The sequence below is a fragment of the Echiichthys vipera genome, assembly GCF_963691815.1.
Source record: "Echiichthys vipera genome assembly, chromosome: 7".
Taxonomy (NCBI): Eukaryota; Metazoa; Chordata; class Actinopteri; order Perciformes; family Trachinidae; genus Echiichthys; species Echiichthys vipera.
This window is the reverse complement of record NC_139832.1, coordinates 12,279,249-12,297,103: the sequence shown is the minus strand read 5'-3', so window position 1 is coordinate 12,297,103 and position 17,855 is coordinate 12,279,249. Positions and strand designations below refer to the sequence as shown.

The following is a 17,855-nucleotide window of genomic DNA, read 5'->3' as shown; positions in this document are numbered from 1 at the left end:
TGTACCTCTGAGAGGATGCAGAGGGAGAAAGAGAGAGAATGATAGACAGAGAGAGAGAGAGAGAAAATGGTAAATGGAAAAATGTATTACCTGGAGTTCATCCTGGCGCGGAGCTTCTTTGCTTTCTTCCTGGCCTTCTGCCTCTCTTCTCCATCCTTCATGCTCTCAGAAGACACAGAGCTGTCCGTCACTATATCCACAATGTATTTCTTCAAGGAAAGATGCTCCTAGAGTAAAAAAAAAAATCAATATATCAAAAGATATTGCTGGCAAATATTTTACATCTTCCTCAAACAAACTTCTAAAAATAACTATTGCTTCAGATTCTTGGTACAAAACAAGCCCATAAATCCATGATGGAAAGTAAATAGGTACTACTCTGTACTAAAAAACAGTTTTGAGCTACTCATACTTCAGTATTTCCATTTTCTACTCCACTACATTCCAGAAGGAAATATACTTTTTGCTCCACTACATTTATCTAACAACTCTAGATTCTAGTTACTCAAGATTCAGAATTTATTTACAAAACATGTAAACACAATTAAAGTAAAGAAAACAGGAGAAGAGCAAAGTGCAAAAGTGAGACAATATTGCCTTATCCTAGGAAGAGTTCTACACTTTAACAAGTTTTACTGCTCCATTTCTATTTTGAGAAAAAATGTTATTGTCTCCAAGCAAAGGTTATACACTCCAGATTTAGCCTTGAATATATTATGTGACATGTCAATCTACACCTCTCAATAACACCATTGTAACCACCTGTAATTAGCTCCAATGCTCCACAGTCTTTTGAAGCCACTCGCCCGTGGACATGCTAAAAGGGTTGAGGTGTTGCCTCCTGTCTGGCCCTGTCAGATGATTCTGATATCTCGACCAGGAGACAGGGGAATGTAACCCAATTTGAACAACATGATGCATGTGCAAGAAACCAATTACCCAATTATGCTGTCATCCAGCACCCCAGAGGATAGGATGGTCTCACAGATAAAGGGTTTCCATTCAGCGTACGAACTGTGTGGGATGCCATACCCGTTGGTCACAAGTGTTGTCAGTGCACCTGCTGCCTGAATAGGGATTTTCACTTTATAAAAACAGGTGTCCTTGAGTGGGCGAAAGTGAATTATTGCCCCAAAACTACTGACTGAATCGAAAAAGGTGTCTTTTACCATTTTCACTTAAATGCCATAAAAACTTGTTTTCCTAAACAAGCTACTTACTATGAATTTGAACAGTTTGGGATATTTTACATGATGGATATAGTGTTGTCTTTTTGTTTCATCTGTGCTTTCTTCAACGGTTAAAAGTGGGCAGGACACCATTGGGAAAAGGTGATGTCATACATTTCTGTGTACCAATCAATATTTGAATCAAAATGTGATGACAGTTGTGGCATTGTTTGCTTATGTTGCCAGCAATCTCAATCAAATCTGATTATATCAAACAAACAGTCCTGATGACACAAAATAGCAGTTTTTGGATGTTCAACCTAAAAAAAACCATTTACACACTTATTAATGAATATTCAATATTATAGAAGAGTTGAATCAATATTTTCAGAAGCTTTAATGTTGTTCAAGAAGTTAACTTATGACTTAAGTAGGTGACTTAAGAATTTATTATAATAATAATAAGACTAATAATATTTTAGTCTAAGAGAGTCTTAGAGAGTAGAATGAGAGAAAAAGGATGATGATAACAATAGCGAGTAAGACTATTTTTCCTTGGAAGGATGTGTGTGTGTCCGTTTTGTATGCTGACACCTTTGCCCTCGACTCCATGATGACACTACAGGTCAGTCATGACTCATGACCGTAGCTGTCCCTCTCTTGGGAAGCAGCTGTTCAGTAATCTCTCTGAGAGGCTATCCAATGCACGAGCCACTCACTTAATGGAATTGTTTCAGTAACACATCCAAAACATCTTTGCAAAATCAAACCGGTAACATAAAAGGCTACCTGAAATATTAAGCTGTCAAATATACTATAATGCTGACATGCAGACTATGATCCTGACAATGAGAGCAAATAAATATATAATGATTACATCCCATTTCTTGTTGCTAGGAGGAGAGTCTGAATGGAAGTTGTGTTTGAGACAATCAGACTTGATGACAGACAGGTGTCTACCACTGAACTGTTGTAACAAAGCAGCAAAGACGTTGGCCTAAGGGCACTGCTACCGCACAATACCGCAGATTGCCTCTGGTGGGAGTAATAGGATACGGCTCTACACAGCTCTCCCTTTTCTCTGACACAAAAAAACCTACACAGATCTATAAAGGCAGCCATCACAAATACAGATTACATGGGATATGTTCTTCCACTGCCTCTTTTGTCCCATACAAAGGCCTGAGAGATAGGCTTTCCATTTGACATGAAACAAACATCTGTATTTCATGTTGGCCACTATGATATCATGCTGGATTGAGTTGCTACCAGTGGTTTGCATGACGTTTTTGTATTGAACTGCATACCATCAGTGACATTTAAGGAGGGGACAAGTCACATAACGACAAAAAAGCTGAAAACTATTCATTGGTTCTCTCTTTCAACAGCAACTTCACTGCTATAACTGGGGAAAAAAATGTCAGCTCTCAAAACAATGTGGAGAGGGAGAGGCTCGCTTCAGCTGGCAGTCCGGATATTTCATCAAGCTTCTCAATTCGTGGCTATCAGCGCAGCTTTGACTACAAGACCTTAAGGACTATTCAGTGCCTTTGGGAGGTCAGCTCTGTTACCCTTCGCTGTCTGGTGATCCCTCTACTGGCCATGCGTGCAGAGCACTACAGACAAGCAGGACAGAAGAACAATCTTTACTCAAAGAAGCCACCATTTGTTTAGCCATCTTGTCTAACAGGTGATCAATAAATAAAGGACTTATGTCAGAAGCCAAGGGTCTTGGATATTACCTGCATCATATTAAACAAGGACAGACGGCGAGTGAAACGAGGGATTGCGATTCTCAAGCGCTCTCCCCCCCGTACGTCAATGCTACCCTGTTGATAATCCTTTTATTTTCAATTTAATTCGCAAGTCAGAATGAGAGGAAATGACCAAATATGAAGGCCCGGGGCATCTGCCACCCGCTTCTGACGAAAAACTATGGAGTGACCTCTGCACAGCTGAACCAACCATCTTCATTTTAATTAAAAATCTTTCATTGCAGGAAGAGTTATGGCACTGCAGTCTGGAAAATAGTTGGCAGTAATATGAATGAAATGGTGGACACCAAAATGAGGTTTGATATAAATAACAAGGGGCCACATTAGTCTATCTAAACAAAGTCTCCAGGACAACTGGATGTACTTTACATAGAATAAGAAAAAGTGGTTCTGTACATCCAAGTAGTTTCTATTAGGTGTACTACAATGACCAATGGTCTAATCCAGTAACAACACACTTAATACAAACTGTTCACATTTAGATTTAGCCGGATGCAGAATAGGACAAGGATGGAGTATCGACAAAAAGACAAAACAAAGCCTCAACATTATGGTTATTAGTAAAACTATATCATATGGAAGGGTACATATTGCAAATGTATATGAAGTAGTGCTCATATATGGACTGTTTATAGTGCTATATTGGTGAAGTGTTTCTCTCCATTGCCTTGTTTATTATACTGTCAAACAGGAAAAAAATGACCTGCATTTGGAAAGGAAATGATTTAGAGGAATAGAAGGAGGAGGTATCAATTATTTCCCACTGAAAAAGCTTTGAATGAAGGAGCTGCTGGGGCCAAAGGTGCTGCGTATAGCACCAACAGTTGTCAGCTTCACAATGAGCATCGCTGAAAAGCCAATCTCATATTGCAGCCTGAGAGGTTACCTTGCATTAATGAGCTGACTTCCCATGGAAAAGTGCTCCATGACAAAAACAGCCTGGAGACAAGGGGGTGATGTCACCCCTCCACTGAATCACTGAACCTTAACTGTGTACATTTCAGGGCCCATTTGTAATCGCACAAAGCCAGCAACAGCACCGTGGCAGTATACAAGGGGACGCATCAACAATAATAATGACCACGTCATAAAAGACTATGGTGTCTCTTTGTCTTTTTACATGACGCATGCGGCAGTGAGGCAGTGAGGCAGTGAGGCAGTGAGGCAGTGAGGCAGTATTCTTTGATAGGGTGAGTGGATGTTTGTTCCTGGCAGAGTTTGGGTGATACGCACCACTTCCTCATCAGAGAGCTCCCGTCCCTGGATGCTGCTACTGTCTCGCACGGCCTGTTGGTGTCTCTTGCCCTTGGTGTGGCTGAACAGGTGCACCTCTGAGGAGATCTACAAAACACAAACACAGTGGTCAGAGGTCACGGCTGCGGACACAATGGAGACAGAGGCAGGAAAGGGTCAACAGAGTCCCATGGGACTCGAGTGAAACGATATACCACATGATCTTTTCAATGGTACATGACCTGTCTCTCCTGAACCTCGCTTTAAAGCAAATATAAAGGAAAGGAAATGTGATGTAATGTGTGACTGTGTGGCTATACAGATAAGATGCCTTCATGAATTAATTAAGTTGTTTTTATGATACTAATTGAGCCTACAGCAACAGAGGGTAGCAGGTGAAAACACTCAACACAATAACTTTCTGGGATCTTACTACTAAACAAAGAAAAGTTCAATATGTTTTATTTTAGTAAGACCTTAATTTGCTCGCCTACAGTACAGTTCAGATAAGTATGACCCTATGTATACATAAAAGGCCTGAAAAATGGCCACAACAAGAGGGAGGTGTACAGCAAGTAATGTTGTTCTCCCATTTCTGGAAACAAGCCCATTTAAAATGGTTTGTGTTTAATGTCATTAAATTAAGTGCTTGCTGCTGACCCATCCATGATCTCGGGTGTCACATGCTGGCCAAGGTCATCCAACATTTTAACAAGATTCCTTCCTTCACCCCCCAGCCCTCCTCTTTATCTGATGCTGGTTTGAAGAGTCAAGGTGCCCCACCCTTGCTGCGGTGGTGGTAGCCGTCCGTCAGAGATAAATGTGTCTGCTTGTGGATTTGTTGCCTGACACTTGAAAAAGCATAATCACGTCCACTCATAAATCTCTGTTTAAGAGTCTGTGTTTAATCAATACAGTTAAATCCTCATTTAAATGTGCCCTCTTCCAAAAAATCCTCTGAATCACCTTCCTCAGCATTTTTATGTATAAACAGCTGGCCAATAACACAGGGGAACTTGCCCAGTCCTCTTCTTTTCCTTACACCCACATTAGTTCAAGAGAGTAAAACATATTAGTTTAGGAAAGTAAGATGATTAAATGAAAAGTTGGAGAACAATTAAAACCCATTTGAAGTAATCAGGAGTTTTTAACATCCCATCTCTCTGTAATTATAAAATCCCATGAAGGTTGTACTGTTAGATTCAACATAGTCTCAGAGCTAAGAGTGGTGTCCCTAACTAATATTACACTGACAGGATGAAACTGTACATACCACAACACAGCACAGGGAGCACTGTTTCTTGCGCTCATACGGTGTCAGTTTGGGGGCATAGTCTGTGTTAGCATGTCTGCCACTGCTGAGCTCAGCAGCCTTCTCCTTCCTCTGCTCGATTTGCTCCATATGCCTACGACTGCTCTCATCATGCTGTGGAAGAAACCAGAAACCATGGATCATATGGAACTTGGACTTTGATAGTTGTGTGCAGTCTGACAGAGATGCAAGGTGACACCGTATAAACTTACCTTCATTTGTATTTTCTTCTGCAGCTCCTCCATGGCCTCCTGTTGAGCAGCACTAAGAGCAGCTAGACGCTCCTCTCGATCTCTTCATATAGGACATAGAAAAGCATTGTGAAACAACTGTACATGCAAAGGGTCACATTTTTTCAGTGAGTGGTGGAATCAAAATCAGCCCCTTTGTATTCCACACTAAAGGAATTTGAGACTACATACCTGGCCCTTTCCCGCGCTGCATCTTCTCTGGCTTTCTCTTTTTCCTGCTTCTGCTGTTCAATACGAGCCTCCTGCTCCTTCCTTCTGCTCAGCAGCTCCTCCACCCGTGCCTGCCGCTCTGCTTCCAGGACCCGTTTACGCTCCTACAGAGGGAGTAGACGAGAGTGCAGGGCAGTGTAAGTATGAAAATGACACATAGCAGAATTAAATGTGATGTGAGCATTTGATTTTTGTAGCACCTGCACAGCCTCATCTCTGGCCTGCTTCTCCTCCTGTCTTCTCTGTCTGTCCTCCTGCAGCTCATTAAGGCGTTGCTCATACTCATTTAACTTGGCCAGGGCGTCATGCCTCTTGTTTTGGGCTTCTAGAGTGTTGATGAATGCGATTTCATTCACCTGTACAGAGACATATACTTATGACAGAGAATATAAACAAACAGGGTATGTAAATGAACTCTAAATGTATATACACAGAGAAGTTAGAAGTAGCCAAAATACTGTAAGCTATGAAAAGTGTTCAAAATAATATTTTGACTAGAATCCACCCAACTGACACACCACAGCACTCTTAAGGACATTGTGTATGTACCAACGTAATTTAACACTTAATGTCCCACTTAATTCAGAAAACTACTCAGCTGTCACACTCATATGGTTACTGCAATTCTCTCCTCTACCTTGGCATCTTCTTCTTGGGCCTTCTTCACAATCGCCTGGAGCTGCAGCTCACGCTTTAACTCTGCATGTAACAGCTTTTCCTCCATCATCTTCCGCCGCTGCTCTAACAACTCCTCCTTCCATTTCCTCACCTCTTTCTCCTGCAGAGAGTGAAGAATGAGAAGCAGGAAAAAAGTTAAATAAAAAGAATAAAGTACATTCTCCGGGACAACACATGCAATGGATTCTTAATCTTAAATCGGTCCAGTGTGTGCACATGGGAATTAATGCGAAAATACACCACTTCATGTTTTTGTGTGGTTAATCCCGATTTATTCTAGAACTCACTCGTCTTGCCATGGCCTGGAGAACAAAAACAAATTTCATGAAAGGCTGTTGATTTTGGCCAGGGGTCTCTCTTATGACTGTCGGCGGCCAGCTGGCCTGGATGCGACTGGAGGGGGTTATAATATTTAGTGATTCTATCAGGCAGTGTGCTGACAAAACCTCTCGTTATGAGCCAGGCTGGGCTTAGCTTGCATGTTGTTTCTTCAAGGTGCTTTCCGTCAACTCGGCATGCCTTACTCACCCTCTCCAAGAGCTTCTGCAGTTTGAGCGTCTTTTCATCCCGCAGTTTGTCCCTAAGCTGCTGCGCCTTCAGCTGTTTCTCCTCATGTTTCTTCTTTGACTCTGCAATGGTTCTGGCAAAAACATGGAAACGAATCATTCATCTCTTTCTGTTTCCTCCTTATCAACAACGGCAGACACGGACTCTGATAGGCATTAGGGCCTGTTTGGAAGTTCTGGGTGGTAACCGAAAAAGAAAGAGAGGTCATAATGCAGTAAGTAGGCCATTAACACTAAACGATGGGTTAAATCCTTGTCAAAATAAGGTGAGGGGATTGCAAATAAGTAGAATGCGGGGCTTTTCAGGAGGGCACTTAATTAGAAGTTAATTTGCTGTGTACATCATGTGCTTAACCATTCACCGCATAAAGAAAATGTTTTGCACCTTTTTCGTGAGGGTGAGGACAATTTCTCGTGCATGTGGATCCCATGTCCAGGAGGCCGAGCAGGTTCTTCTTCCACTATGTCCCCCCATGAGGTACTCTGACGCCATGGCTCACGAGCTACAGGAAAGACAAGCAAGGAAAACTAATTTTAAATAAGTAATATTCGCCGCAACAAAGAATGAGAGTTCAGTTTTCATTTGGAAGTTGACTTTCATACCGTCATAATCTGCCAGCATGTCACTCCAATCAATATTGACTCCACAACCTCCATTACTGATGCTAGCCTGTGGTAAAGAGTTGTGTTTTTCACATGTCAACATACAGTCAATTAAACAATCAAACTTTAACTTGCTTTCAAACAAAAAGGGGCCAAATATTTACAGTATAAATGAGCATGATTAATCTTACAGAGAAGTCACTTTCGTTGTCAGTCTCCAGGTCATTGTTCTCCGCCAGAATCTCTCTGGTAAGCTGCTCCTCCTCAGCGATGGCACTGGCAATCGCCTCCTCGTTGGCCTTCTCCAGTCGGTCGGCAAGCTCCTCTTTCTTGGCCAGGACCTCTGCCATGGACTGGGGCTGAACACAGACACAGATAACACCTCACACATACAGCATTTCACACTTCATGAGTTCTTGAGTTCATACAAACAACCACGAGGAACCAGAAAAAACGACATACTAGGCCTTTTTTCCTGGGCTTCAGTTTCACATATCACAGCAGAAAAAAAACACAGGTATAAATAGTAAAATTAAAAATGGCTCAATTCCATTTAGCTGCTCCAGTTTTTGAGTCATGGTATTGTGCATGCTGGCCATGCCATTTTTAAGAGAGGAGGTGTTTTTTTGCCTCTCGCTATATGTAAATTATGTCGACAAAACATTTGATAATTAGGGCTGGGTATCAAATTCGATACCTAATATCATCAGCTGAGCAGTATGCAGCATGCTTGTACAAAAATCTAATATTGCTCGTGATTGGCTGTCTGACATTACACAGCGTAGAGGCATGCAGGAAAAATGAAATGTTATGACTATGACTTATGTTTCCCGAAAGAGGAACAAGGTACAATACATGCAGCAGCTGGGCTCCATGAAGAGACGCTATCGAAATGAGGGTTACTGTGGTGACGGATGTATATATATAGGCAGGACCGCACATGCAACACCACGCCATTTGCCTTAAAAAATGTGAATAGAGGTGCCTTAAGGTAGGTCATTGGGGCATGATATTGCTTATTTGGAACTAATGTGTTGTATGGAGTGAATCGACTTAAAGGGATCGCGAGTTACGGTATCAAATTCCTAAACGATTCCCAGCCCGAATTATAATGCAGTGAATCACAGCTACTAAGATAGAATAGATGCTTCTATTCCTCTCATCAATGAGTGTATATTCTGAAATATCTTTGAAAGAGAAATGTGGTAAATATTTTTGTTGAACAAAAATGTTTTCAACGTGTAGCACCTATCATTTTCTATTTTAGCTTCTGTGCAGTTAGTCTGATTTACACTTGGGTGCACGATCCAAAGACCGAAGGGAACACCATATCAACCCAATCACAGTTTCTACCACACAATCATCACAATAATCACAAGTGAGGAAGCATTCAAGAATCATGCAGGGCACATTTACCGTGAGGATGAAGAGATGGTAGGAGGCAACTGATGGTTTTGCGGTGAGAAACCGTTTACTTCAACCTTTTTAGTATTTGGGGGAGTTTTCATGACTTGCAAAAATAAGGGAATGACTAACAGATTACTCCAGAGCAGCAACTTAAATCAATTACAGAGCTTTCTAACAGTATGTGTCGTTTACATGGAGGTATGCATGGGAAGGTTAAAAGGTTCTTGATCCAAATCTTAAGCACACAAGTATTGCATGGACAAGGTCAAAGAATAGACTGGGGTTCCTGTTAAATTTGAGGCCAAACATCCTTCACTGCAGATTTAAGTTTTTTCCACATTTTCATTCAACAAAATCTGACAGTATCCTTCTTGTAGGTATAGTCATCCTTGATTGAATATACAGAGCTCTGTGTTTACATACTCCATGATGTTTAATAATAGTGACAACACCTGATGTAAGCTGACATTGGTTGCCTCAGATCTGCCGCTGGGTTGAATACAAACTGGAAACTGAGTCCAGGTTCTGCAGCGTTTTTTAAAATTTGCACAGAATTTGGTGGAAGAAGTGGCCAAAATAACTAAAACAAGTTGAGAGATTAGTTTTGGGCAACACCCTGGAAGCACTTGCTCAAGTACAAAAGTCATCTACTCACAGCTATTCTTCACAGTGAACGGTGCTATAACAACACTACACAGAGCTATGCAGTCTTGCCTGCACATTTGGTCTGGAGGTTTCTTAAGATTGACTTTGTTTAGGCGGTGAAGTACCCTCGGGGATCCCTGCTCCCCCCTCCCCCCCTCCCTCTGCTCCTCCATCTCTCAGCACTCACAGTAGAAAGCTCTGTGGGGTCCAGCACATTCTCCAGTTTCACCGCTGCCATGGGAGTCTCAGTCTGTCCCGGAACAGATGTGGCTGTGCCCTGCGACGCACCACCCTCAGCCCCACCGTCCCCCAAGGCCAACAGTGCACCGAGCCCTTCCGTCTGGGGCAGGTCTGGGGTTGTGGAGAGGGCCAGAGCAGGGACTGGGACTGATAAGGTAGTGTCTGTTGGTGGGACAGTGGCTGAGGACTGGGGGTGCTCTGGGGCTTGGGAAGGGGTAGGAGCTGGTATGGGGGTAGGCACGTCTTCAAAGGGTGCGTCGATACACTGCCCCGAGTCTTGTACACTCTCTGCTGGGGGCTGTACCGACAGTCACACACAAACACACGCAAACTCAATTAAAGACATGCATATATCAAGCAATTCATGAGAGCAATAACAAACCAACCAAAACAAAAAAAAGCAACACAGTCAATACTCAAAACATAGCTGAAAACACAAATCATGCAATTATGACAAAAAAAAAAAACTGATTGGAAATACTGATCTGTGTTTCAACATCAACCGATGGCTAGAACACTCTTACCAAGTGTGTCTTGAAGCATCGACAGTATTTATTTCATGAGTGAAAATGGGTTTTCTGCCTCTGAAATGTCAGTGTACAATCAATCGCCTTAAAGTTGATATGCCTGTCTGGACAGTCCGTCTATGAATACCATGGAGCCCAAAACAAAAACAAATGTGGCTGATAGAATGGTCTAGAGTTACTCTGCTTCTTGTAAATAATTGATATCCAGGGACTGCTCTGGCAGAAAGACGTCACATGGTACTAAACCTCAGTACCTCCATCATGTTCCCATTCGCTGGATGGCCAACCTTCTCCAGGGAGTCAGACTCCATGGGGGCTTGCTTCTCAGTGTCCTTCTGGATCAGGTTCTTGTCCGGAGGACACTGAGGATGAAGCTGTTGCTCCACCTTTGGCAGGAGATGTGACTGGTTACACTTGGCGCTGTCCTGCTTCGGGGTGACATGAGCCACGACAGGACTGACCTTGGCAACTATGGCAGCAGAGCGAGGCTTGGCAGTACGTCCTCGCTGGACCGTCTCCCAGCCCTCTGCATCCCTTTTACCTGGAAAACACAAGGTATTGTGTTAGTCAAGGAGAAGATGTGTTACTGTGTTCTACATGTTAGAAGGATATGCATTCAGAGCACATTCTGGGTCTGAGCAGGAGGAGAGTTCTTACCCAGTTTTTCTACCGGGGCTGTGGTCGGTTGACTGGAGCAAGGGACAGACTGAGTGCACTTCACTCGGTCTGCCCAGCTGGGTCCTGTGTGGGATAGTCGAGCTGCAGCCAGTGTAGGTGGGGGACCACTGAATAGGAAACACACACATCATACATGCGAACAAACAAATGTGCACCTGTGCCATGAAGCCTTTACTGTCAGCAGGTGGGATTTTTTTACATTTAATTATACCATTAAATCTCAACTCTGAGCAGTTCCTGCTGTGCTGCCTGTCTAAGATGCTTCAGTGCCTATCTAACACCCCAGCACTCTCCACTCTGAGATAGCATTGGACTGTATTGGACAGGCCTCCGTCATGATCAATATCCATTTCCTGCAGCATCGGATTACAGAGCAGTGCACATATTGAACTGATGCTTCAGCAGTCTTTAACTGTCACTTTCATCTACACCTTCCACGGATTCTGTGGCCAAAAAGTGAGAGACTCAACAAATTGCATTAAACAAATGCTTCACCATCAGGAATCAATGGCTATATTGTTAGATAACGAAGTCTGCATTTTCTAACCCCTGCAATAACAGGCATAGTACATTATTTAAAATATTGATTGTTTAATAACAGGATGCCTTATGATAAAATTATAATTCAATAAAATGTGTTGATCTTTAGAAAGTAGTCAAATGCTTTATGGGGTTTGGTGCAGCATAGAGGCCAAAAAACACAACTAGAGATAGAGATAAAGACAAGAAGAGAGAGCCTACCCAAAGTTGAGGGCGCGGCGTGCACCCGGAGAAGGAACCATTCTGTCCGAGGAGGGGCTTGGCATCACATGACGACCCGGGGACATCTTACGCACCTCCCAAGCTAAAGACGTGGGTCTGAACAAAGTAAAAGTGGCGAACATTACTTAACTAGCACTAATTACAATTCAGAGTTTCCAAACACGCACGCATTTGGCTCACACTTTGGCAAATCAGTTAAATAGCTGATTCACTTGCAGCAATTTACGCAGCAAATGGAGCATGTAAAAGTTTCAGGTTGTCTTATTGATTAACAGTATGCTTTAAACGAACAAATTGGGAGGCAGCACTGGGAATTTCATTTCTTAGTCAATTTACGGTTGCAGTGGTCACTGTGTTAAAGAGAAGCCAATAAACTCATGGATCTCTTTGAATTAAAGCCAAGGCTATTGATCCATTCTGTTTGTGACTCAAAGCCAGGGACCAGACACCGGCACTTCCAGTTTCACCTCAGGGAGCAATTGAAAATGTGGAGTGAATGAGAGGGACAGAAAGAAAGGGATAGAGAAAGAAAAAACTGAAGATCACCTGTTCTGGGCATCTGTTTTCTCTAACTTCTCCTGAAGCTGGATCCAGTCTATGAGAGCTTTGAAATCTCGTACGTAGTTGTCCAACATCATCAACACCTCCTGAAGACAGCAGTTACAACAACAGGATGGGGAATGATTACACAGAGACTATAAACACAAACATGAAGAATGGTACAATGTACAAACCCATAGAAAGGTAGGTTTAAAAATAATAGTAAAATAAAAAAAGAAAGTTACTAACATGCATCGTATTTCACTATTGTTGTACAATTAATGTAATAAGCAGACCATTTTGTTTCACAAACCTTAAAAATACCAAGACAATTTCCATTTCATTGTCTATAAAATTCAGCCCTCAAACACTCAAACCAGAACAATTGTATAATTTAATCATATCATTATGTATTAGACCTTTGTTAGTATTTTCTACTTAGGGCTTGTAAAATTAAGAATTTCATCAGATAAGGATAAAAAAAAAATATTTTTCTATGTGGTAAAAATCTTTCATTGTCAGTGTTTAATTGGCATTCAATCATTTTGTCACCTCAAAACAAAAACATATTTGTTTGCAACTAAAACCAATTACTGGCATATGAAATCCTTGTAGTGAGTGCAAATCTGCCACTTTAGTCAGTTTAAAAACTGACAAAGTGACTTTAGGTTTTGAGCTGGCGCAAGACAAAAAATTAAGATAGAACCAACGAGGCAAATTCCTTAGAGCAAACACCTATTGTCTGCACTTGGACTGACTCATAGTGTCACCACAGAGGTGGTGCGCTGTGTGGAGCTTTTTCCCAGAGCTCTAATGAAACGAACACAACTGATTGATGGGGAGCGTGAAGGGAGTGGTAATTGAGAGTAAAGCTTCACAGTGCTTTTAGTTAATAGACAAGTCAGGCCAGTGAAAGATGTGTCCAGCAGCAGGTCCGCTGATTAGAGCTGGTTAACAGGCACATGACCACCGCTGTGGCGTGGTGTTCATTTGGTAATGAAGGCCGAGATGGAAAGAGGTTTGCTGCTCCTCTGACAGATAAACCAACAATGAGTGAAGGCGCCATAAAGTGGCTTTCAACATGTTAACAGGCACACTTACCTAAATACAACCCTCACATAACGTTTCATGAGGAATGACAAAATGTTTAACCTTCCAGAGGCATTGCCATAAAATAGGATGGGCAGTAAAACCCAGGGGTCCATACATAGAAACAAGAATGAACAGGTAAAGCCTAGATTAGAGTAACTGATTTATAGTTTTGTTTTTGTTTTTAAGTAGAATAATTTGAGACCAGAATAGCCCATTTCTGCTCAAAATGGTTGAAATTAAGAAACTCAGAACCTAAACTGCCTTCAAGGGAACAGAAGCGTCAGGTGTTTTTCTTGTCTGGTCCGGGTGATATGTCTAATAAATCAGGGATGGGATAAAGGAACAGTTGATAGCTACTAATTAGGCCTGAGGGCTGTGGGTTAAAGAGGTGTGGGCAATATTAATAAGCATAAATGAATCATTCTGCAGGGTGAACAATGGATTTCATATATGAATAATTCTGCTAGGAAAACATATCAGCACTGAGGTACTCAATTACATAAAGCATGACAGTAACGTAGCCTTATCTAAGAACCGACATCACTTCCTTACAATGGTTACAAACTGCGACAGCAACACTGGTACTGTTTTCAGTGTGTGTGTGTGTGTGTGTGTGTGTAATCATGGAAAAATGTTGTCATTGAGACACCTACTGTAGCAGGAACTAACACAGAGGCTGTTTTGAGTTTTTTTCTATGTGTTTACATGTCTGTTTGTCTGATGACACAAAAAAATAGGTCACAAAACATCGCAGGTGTGTAGTTTCGATCAAAATGAAGACAAAAATGGGTGTGATCGGAGCAAAGGCGCTGGAAGTAGGAGGGTAGAGAGTAGGGAAGGGAAAATTGCTCCACCCGTGGTGTTTCGGCTGGAGTGATCCCATCGTTAGCCATTTGTGTAAGAGCACACAATGCATATTGCCCACAGCTACACTGGGGGTTTGTGGCTGGGGGCTATCAGAGCACTCTGCTTCCCCTCCAGATGACTCCATCATCTATCAGTGTCCATTAAGCCCAAGCTGGGTGGGATGGGGGATTATGAACTTCACCCAGCTCCATGGCCATTAGACAGCATTAGGGTGTAGAGAGATACAGTGGTATAAGGGGGGGGGGGGCACAGGCCAAATGACAACATGCTGATTACACCACAGGGAGCTTCGCTATGGCACTGACAGCAAACCAACCACACCACAGGGAACTGGGCGATGGTACTGACCGCAGAACGTCACCGGAACCATGCTCGGCATAATGCAGCCTGGCAGAAGAATCAATAAAACACAGGACCAGCAGTATCATACCAATATGCCCTTGAGCAACATCACTGTCACTCCAAGGCTTCACCAAAACAAAACACACAGATCCAGAAAACAGAGAATAATGTCAAGATTTGCTGTTATTTTATGTAAACGTCGAAGGCCAAAAAAGGAGCCAACAAGGCTGAGCTCCATCTCAGCAAACGCCTGAAGACAAACACAATGCATATACAATATTGTTTACAGTCTGTCATCAATATTCAGTCCAGTCAGCCAGGCCCAAGAGAGAGTCCTGTGATAATTCTTTCAGCAGCGAGCCTTCAGAGAGCCCCTGTGACATAAAGCAGAAATCAAGAGGAATGTGAACTGTGAGGGAGAAATTTTGTTATACTCTCAATGTCCCCCTCTAGTGTTCAGAAGTCCTCACACTATTTAGGTTTCCTTTTGAACATAATGCTAGAATTCCTGTTTGGTCAGTTAAGATCACGAAGCCAACGGTCCTGCAACTACAATTTGCATTTCTACCTGGGAGATCGTTTGTTTTCTCTCCTCAGTCTGACTAACCTTGCATTCTACGACACTCTGATCAGATTCACAAGTGACGTAAATCTCATCCACAGCTCGACGCAGGTTGTCGAAGAGGAAAGCCCAGTAGCGTGCTCGCAGGTCGACCTTGCGGGGCTGTCTGGCTTTGGTGGGGCTCTTCTCTCCCCCCTTGTCCAACAAGGCACCAGCAGTGCCTTTGCTTTCCGCAGCAGCATTCTGTAGAGACAAAGTGTGGACCAAACATTATGGTAACAATGACAAACCCATTGCAGTGTCATTCAGTTCTTTAGTAGTTTATATACAGCAGCCAGAGCACTTATTTCCTGTTGACTGGGAAACGAAGTTCAACTATTGTATGCCTTACAATTTGAGATTTGAGATTTGAACCCCTTGTGGCAATGCTGGCACCATGTATTACCTCAGTGGTTTCAGAAGTATTAAATATTAAAATAGAAAGCATCGATATGCAGTTTATGGGCACTAAAAGAAAATAATACATTAGATTAAATAGCTTTCAGTGACATATTGTTGTTGGCAACAATCTTGCAGACACATCATTACATAATATCCCGTCTCATAACACTGCAGCCTGTTGCAAGCTGAAGCATATCTTTTTGCAAATGCTGCAAACTTACGCAAGAACATCTAATGGACATAATACTGTAGACTGAAGTAAAGAGATCCGACTCAAGATGGATTTTCATGACCATCACAGGTACACGCGCAGTGAGGCAAAATAAATAGATGACTTATCTTGGTAAATGGTGCCCTCTAGTGGAGGAAATTCACTACACCAAACAATACATTAGATTCAATAGCTTTCAGTGACATATTGTTGTTGGCAACAAAATTACAGACACATAACTACATAGTATCCCTTCTCATAACACTGCAGCCTGTTGCAAGCAGAAGCATATCTTTTTGAAAATGCTGCAAACTTACACAAGATAATCTTATGGACATAATACTGTAGACTGAAACTGCAGTAAAGAGATCCAACTCAAGATGGGTTTTCATTACCATCACAGATATACTTGCAGTGAGGCACAAAAAAAAGATTATTTATCTTGGTAAATGGTGCCCTCTAGTGGAAGAAGATCACTACACCAACCTGTTTCTTATTCCTTTGTTGCCCAGAGTTGATCCTCTGAGCCCTGGAACTGCCGCTGGAGTTGCTTTTGGGCTTTGCTATATGAAGGAGAAAAGTTGGGCTTATATGTAGCAACTGATGAACAGTCTCAAATGGTCCCGGTGAAGTTAACAATCAACATACAGTACATATGAGCTCATTATGGACAATTATTATTTATACAACAGATCAAAGTAATGTGGTTTTGAGTGGTTGATAAATAAAAAATGTCACAAAACGTACAAAAACGGAGAGGTGAAAGCAACAAAAATCCTAAAAGGTAAATTACTTCAGCGCTGTAAGATGGAAAACACATATGAGACTTTAAAAGTGGAATATTTCTGGCATTCATGGCACGAACTCAAGATATCAAATAAGCCTTTAATAAAACAACTGAGCCGACCCACAAAGAGGGGGTAGAGCCAGAACAAAAGTGAGAAAGTGTGAGAGGCTGTGGTGAATGTTTCTCAGTAGGCTGACTTAAAAGGAGCTTTCTTTGATATTGTGATGGAGCACTGCCATGCTATACAGGACCCTATGGTCACATGAAAAACCCCTGTCCATTTTTTTCCCAAATATTAAGCAAGATAAGCATATAATTTTGTGATAAAAAGGAAAGGAGCACCATGCAAAAGTTAAGATACATTTTACCTAGGTCTGAATCAGACCTTGATTAAGTTGTTAGGACTATGGCTTGTACACAAGCTTTTTAAAAAAACTCCTGAAAACTTGTCACAACAATCAGTAGCCATGGGGTCCTCTAAGCAGCTGCCTAGCACTCTGAAAACTAAAATAATTGATATTCCACAAAGCAGGAAAAGGCTATAAGAAGACAGCAAAGTGTTTGTAGGTAGCCATTTCCTCATTTCATAATGTAACTAAGAACTGGCAGTTAATTGGAACGGTGGCGGTCAAGTTGAGTTGACCTCCAGGAGGACGTAGCTGTGGTCTGGAGTGGTGAAGCACTGTTCTACTACATGGAAAAGCCATCAGATGAAAAGCTTTTCTGAATCCTCCTCACCACAAAATTCAGTGTCAGAAGTTTGCAAAGGAACATCTAAACAAGCCTGAAGTCCTGTAGACTGATGTTAAAAATAGAACTTTTTGGACACAATTAGCAAAGGCATGTTTGGGGGACAAAAGGGTGCAGAATTTCATGAAAAGAACATGTCTACACCGTTGAGCACAGGGACAGATCAATCATGCTTAGGCCTTGTGTTGCAGCCAGTGGCACAAGGAA

General features: G+C 42.0%; 1 protein-coding gene across 2 annotated transcripts in view; it reads right to left on the bottom strand.

Annotated features, from left to right (window-relative positions):
- The window catches only part of scaper (S-phase cyclin A-associated protein in the ER), a 59,659-nt gene that overhangs the window by 36,083 nt on the left and 5,721 nt on the right, over window positions 1–17,855 (bottom strand). For both annotated transcript variants that reach the window (XM_083916026.1, XM_083916027.1), the window contains exons 3-20: window positions 16,598–16,674; window positions 15,505–15,702; window positions 12,603–12,703; window positions 12,036–12,152; window positions 11,274–11,401; window positions 10,871–11,157; window positions 10,037–10,387; window positions 7,989–8,156; window positions 7,798–7,864; window positions 7,580–7,697; window positions 7,157–7,268; window positions 6,588–6,728; window positions 6,151–6,306; window positions 5,912–6,054; window positions 5,702–5,783; window positions 5,451–5,603; window positions 4,178–4,285; window positions 91–227 (exon numbers count right to left, since the gene is read on the bottom strand). In XM_083916026.1, the coding sequence (XP_083772152.1) occupies window positions 91–227; window positions 4,178–4,285; window positions 5,451–5,603; window positions 5,702–5,783; window positions 5,912–6,054; window positions 6,151–6,306; window positions 6,588–6,728; window positions 7,157–7,268; window positions 7,580–7,697; window positions 7,798–7,864; window positions 7,989–8,156; window positions 10,037–10,387; window positions 10,871–11,157; window positions 11,274–11,401; window positions 12,036–12,152; window positions 12,603–12,694 (2,360 nt within the window). In that variant the 5' untranslated portion in view covers window positions 12,695–12,703; window positions 15,505–15,702; window positions 16,598–16,674. The remainder of the gene's footprint in view (window positions 1–90; window positions 228–4,177; window positions 4,286–5,450; window positions 5,604–5,701; window positions 5,784–5,911; window positions 6,055–6,150; window positions 6,307–6,587; window positions 6,729–7,156; window positions 7,269–7,579; window positions 7,698–7,797; window positions 7,865–7,988; window positions 8,157–10,036; window positions 10,388–10,870; window positions 11,158–11,273; window positions 11,402–12,035; window positions 12,153–12,602; window positions 12,704–15,504; window positions 15,703–16,597; window positions 16,675–17,855) is intronic.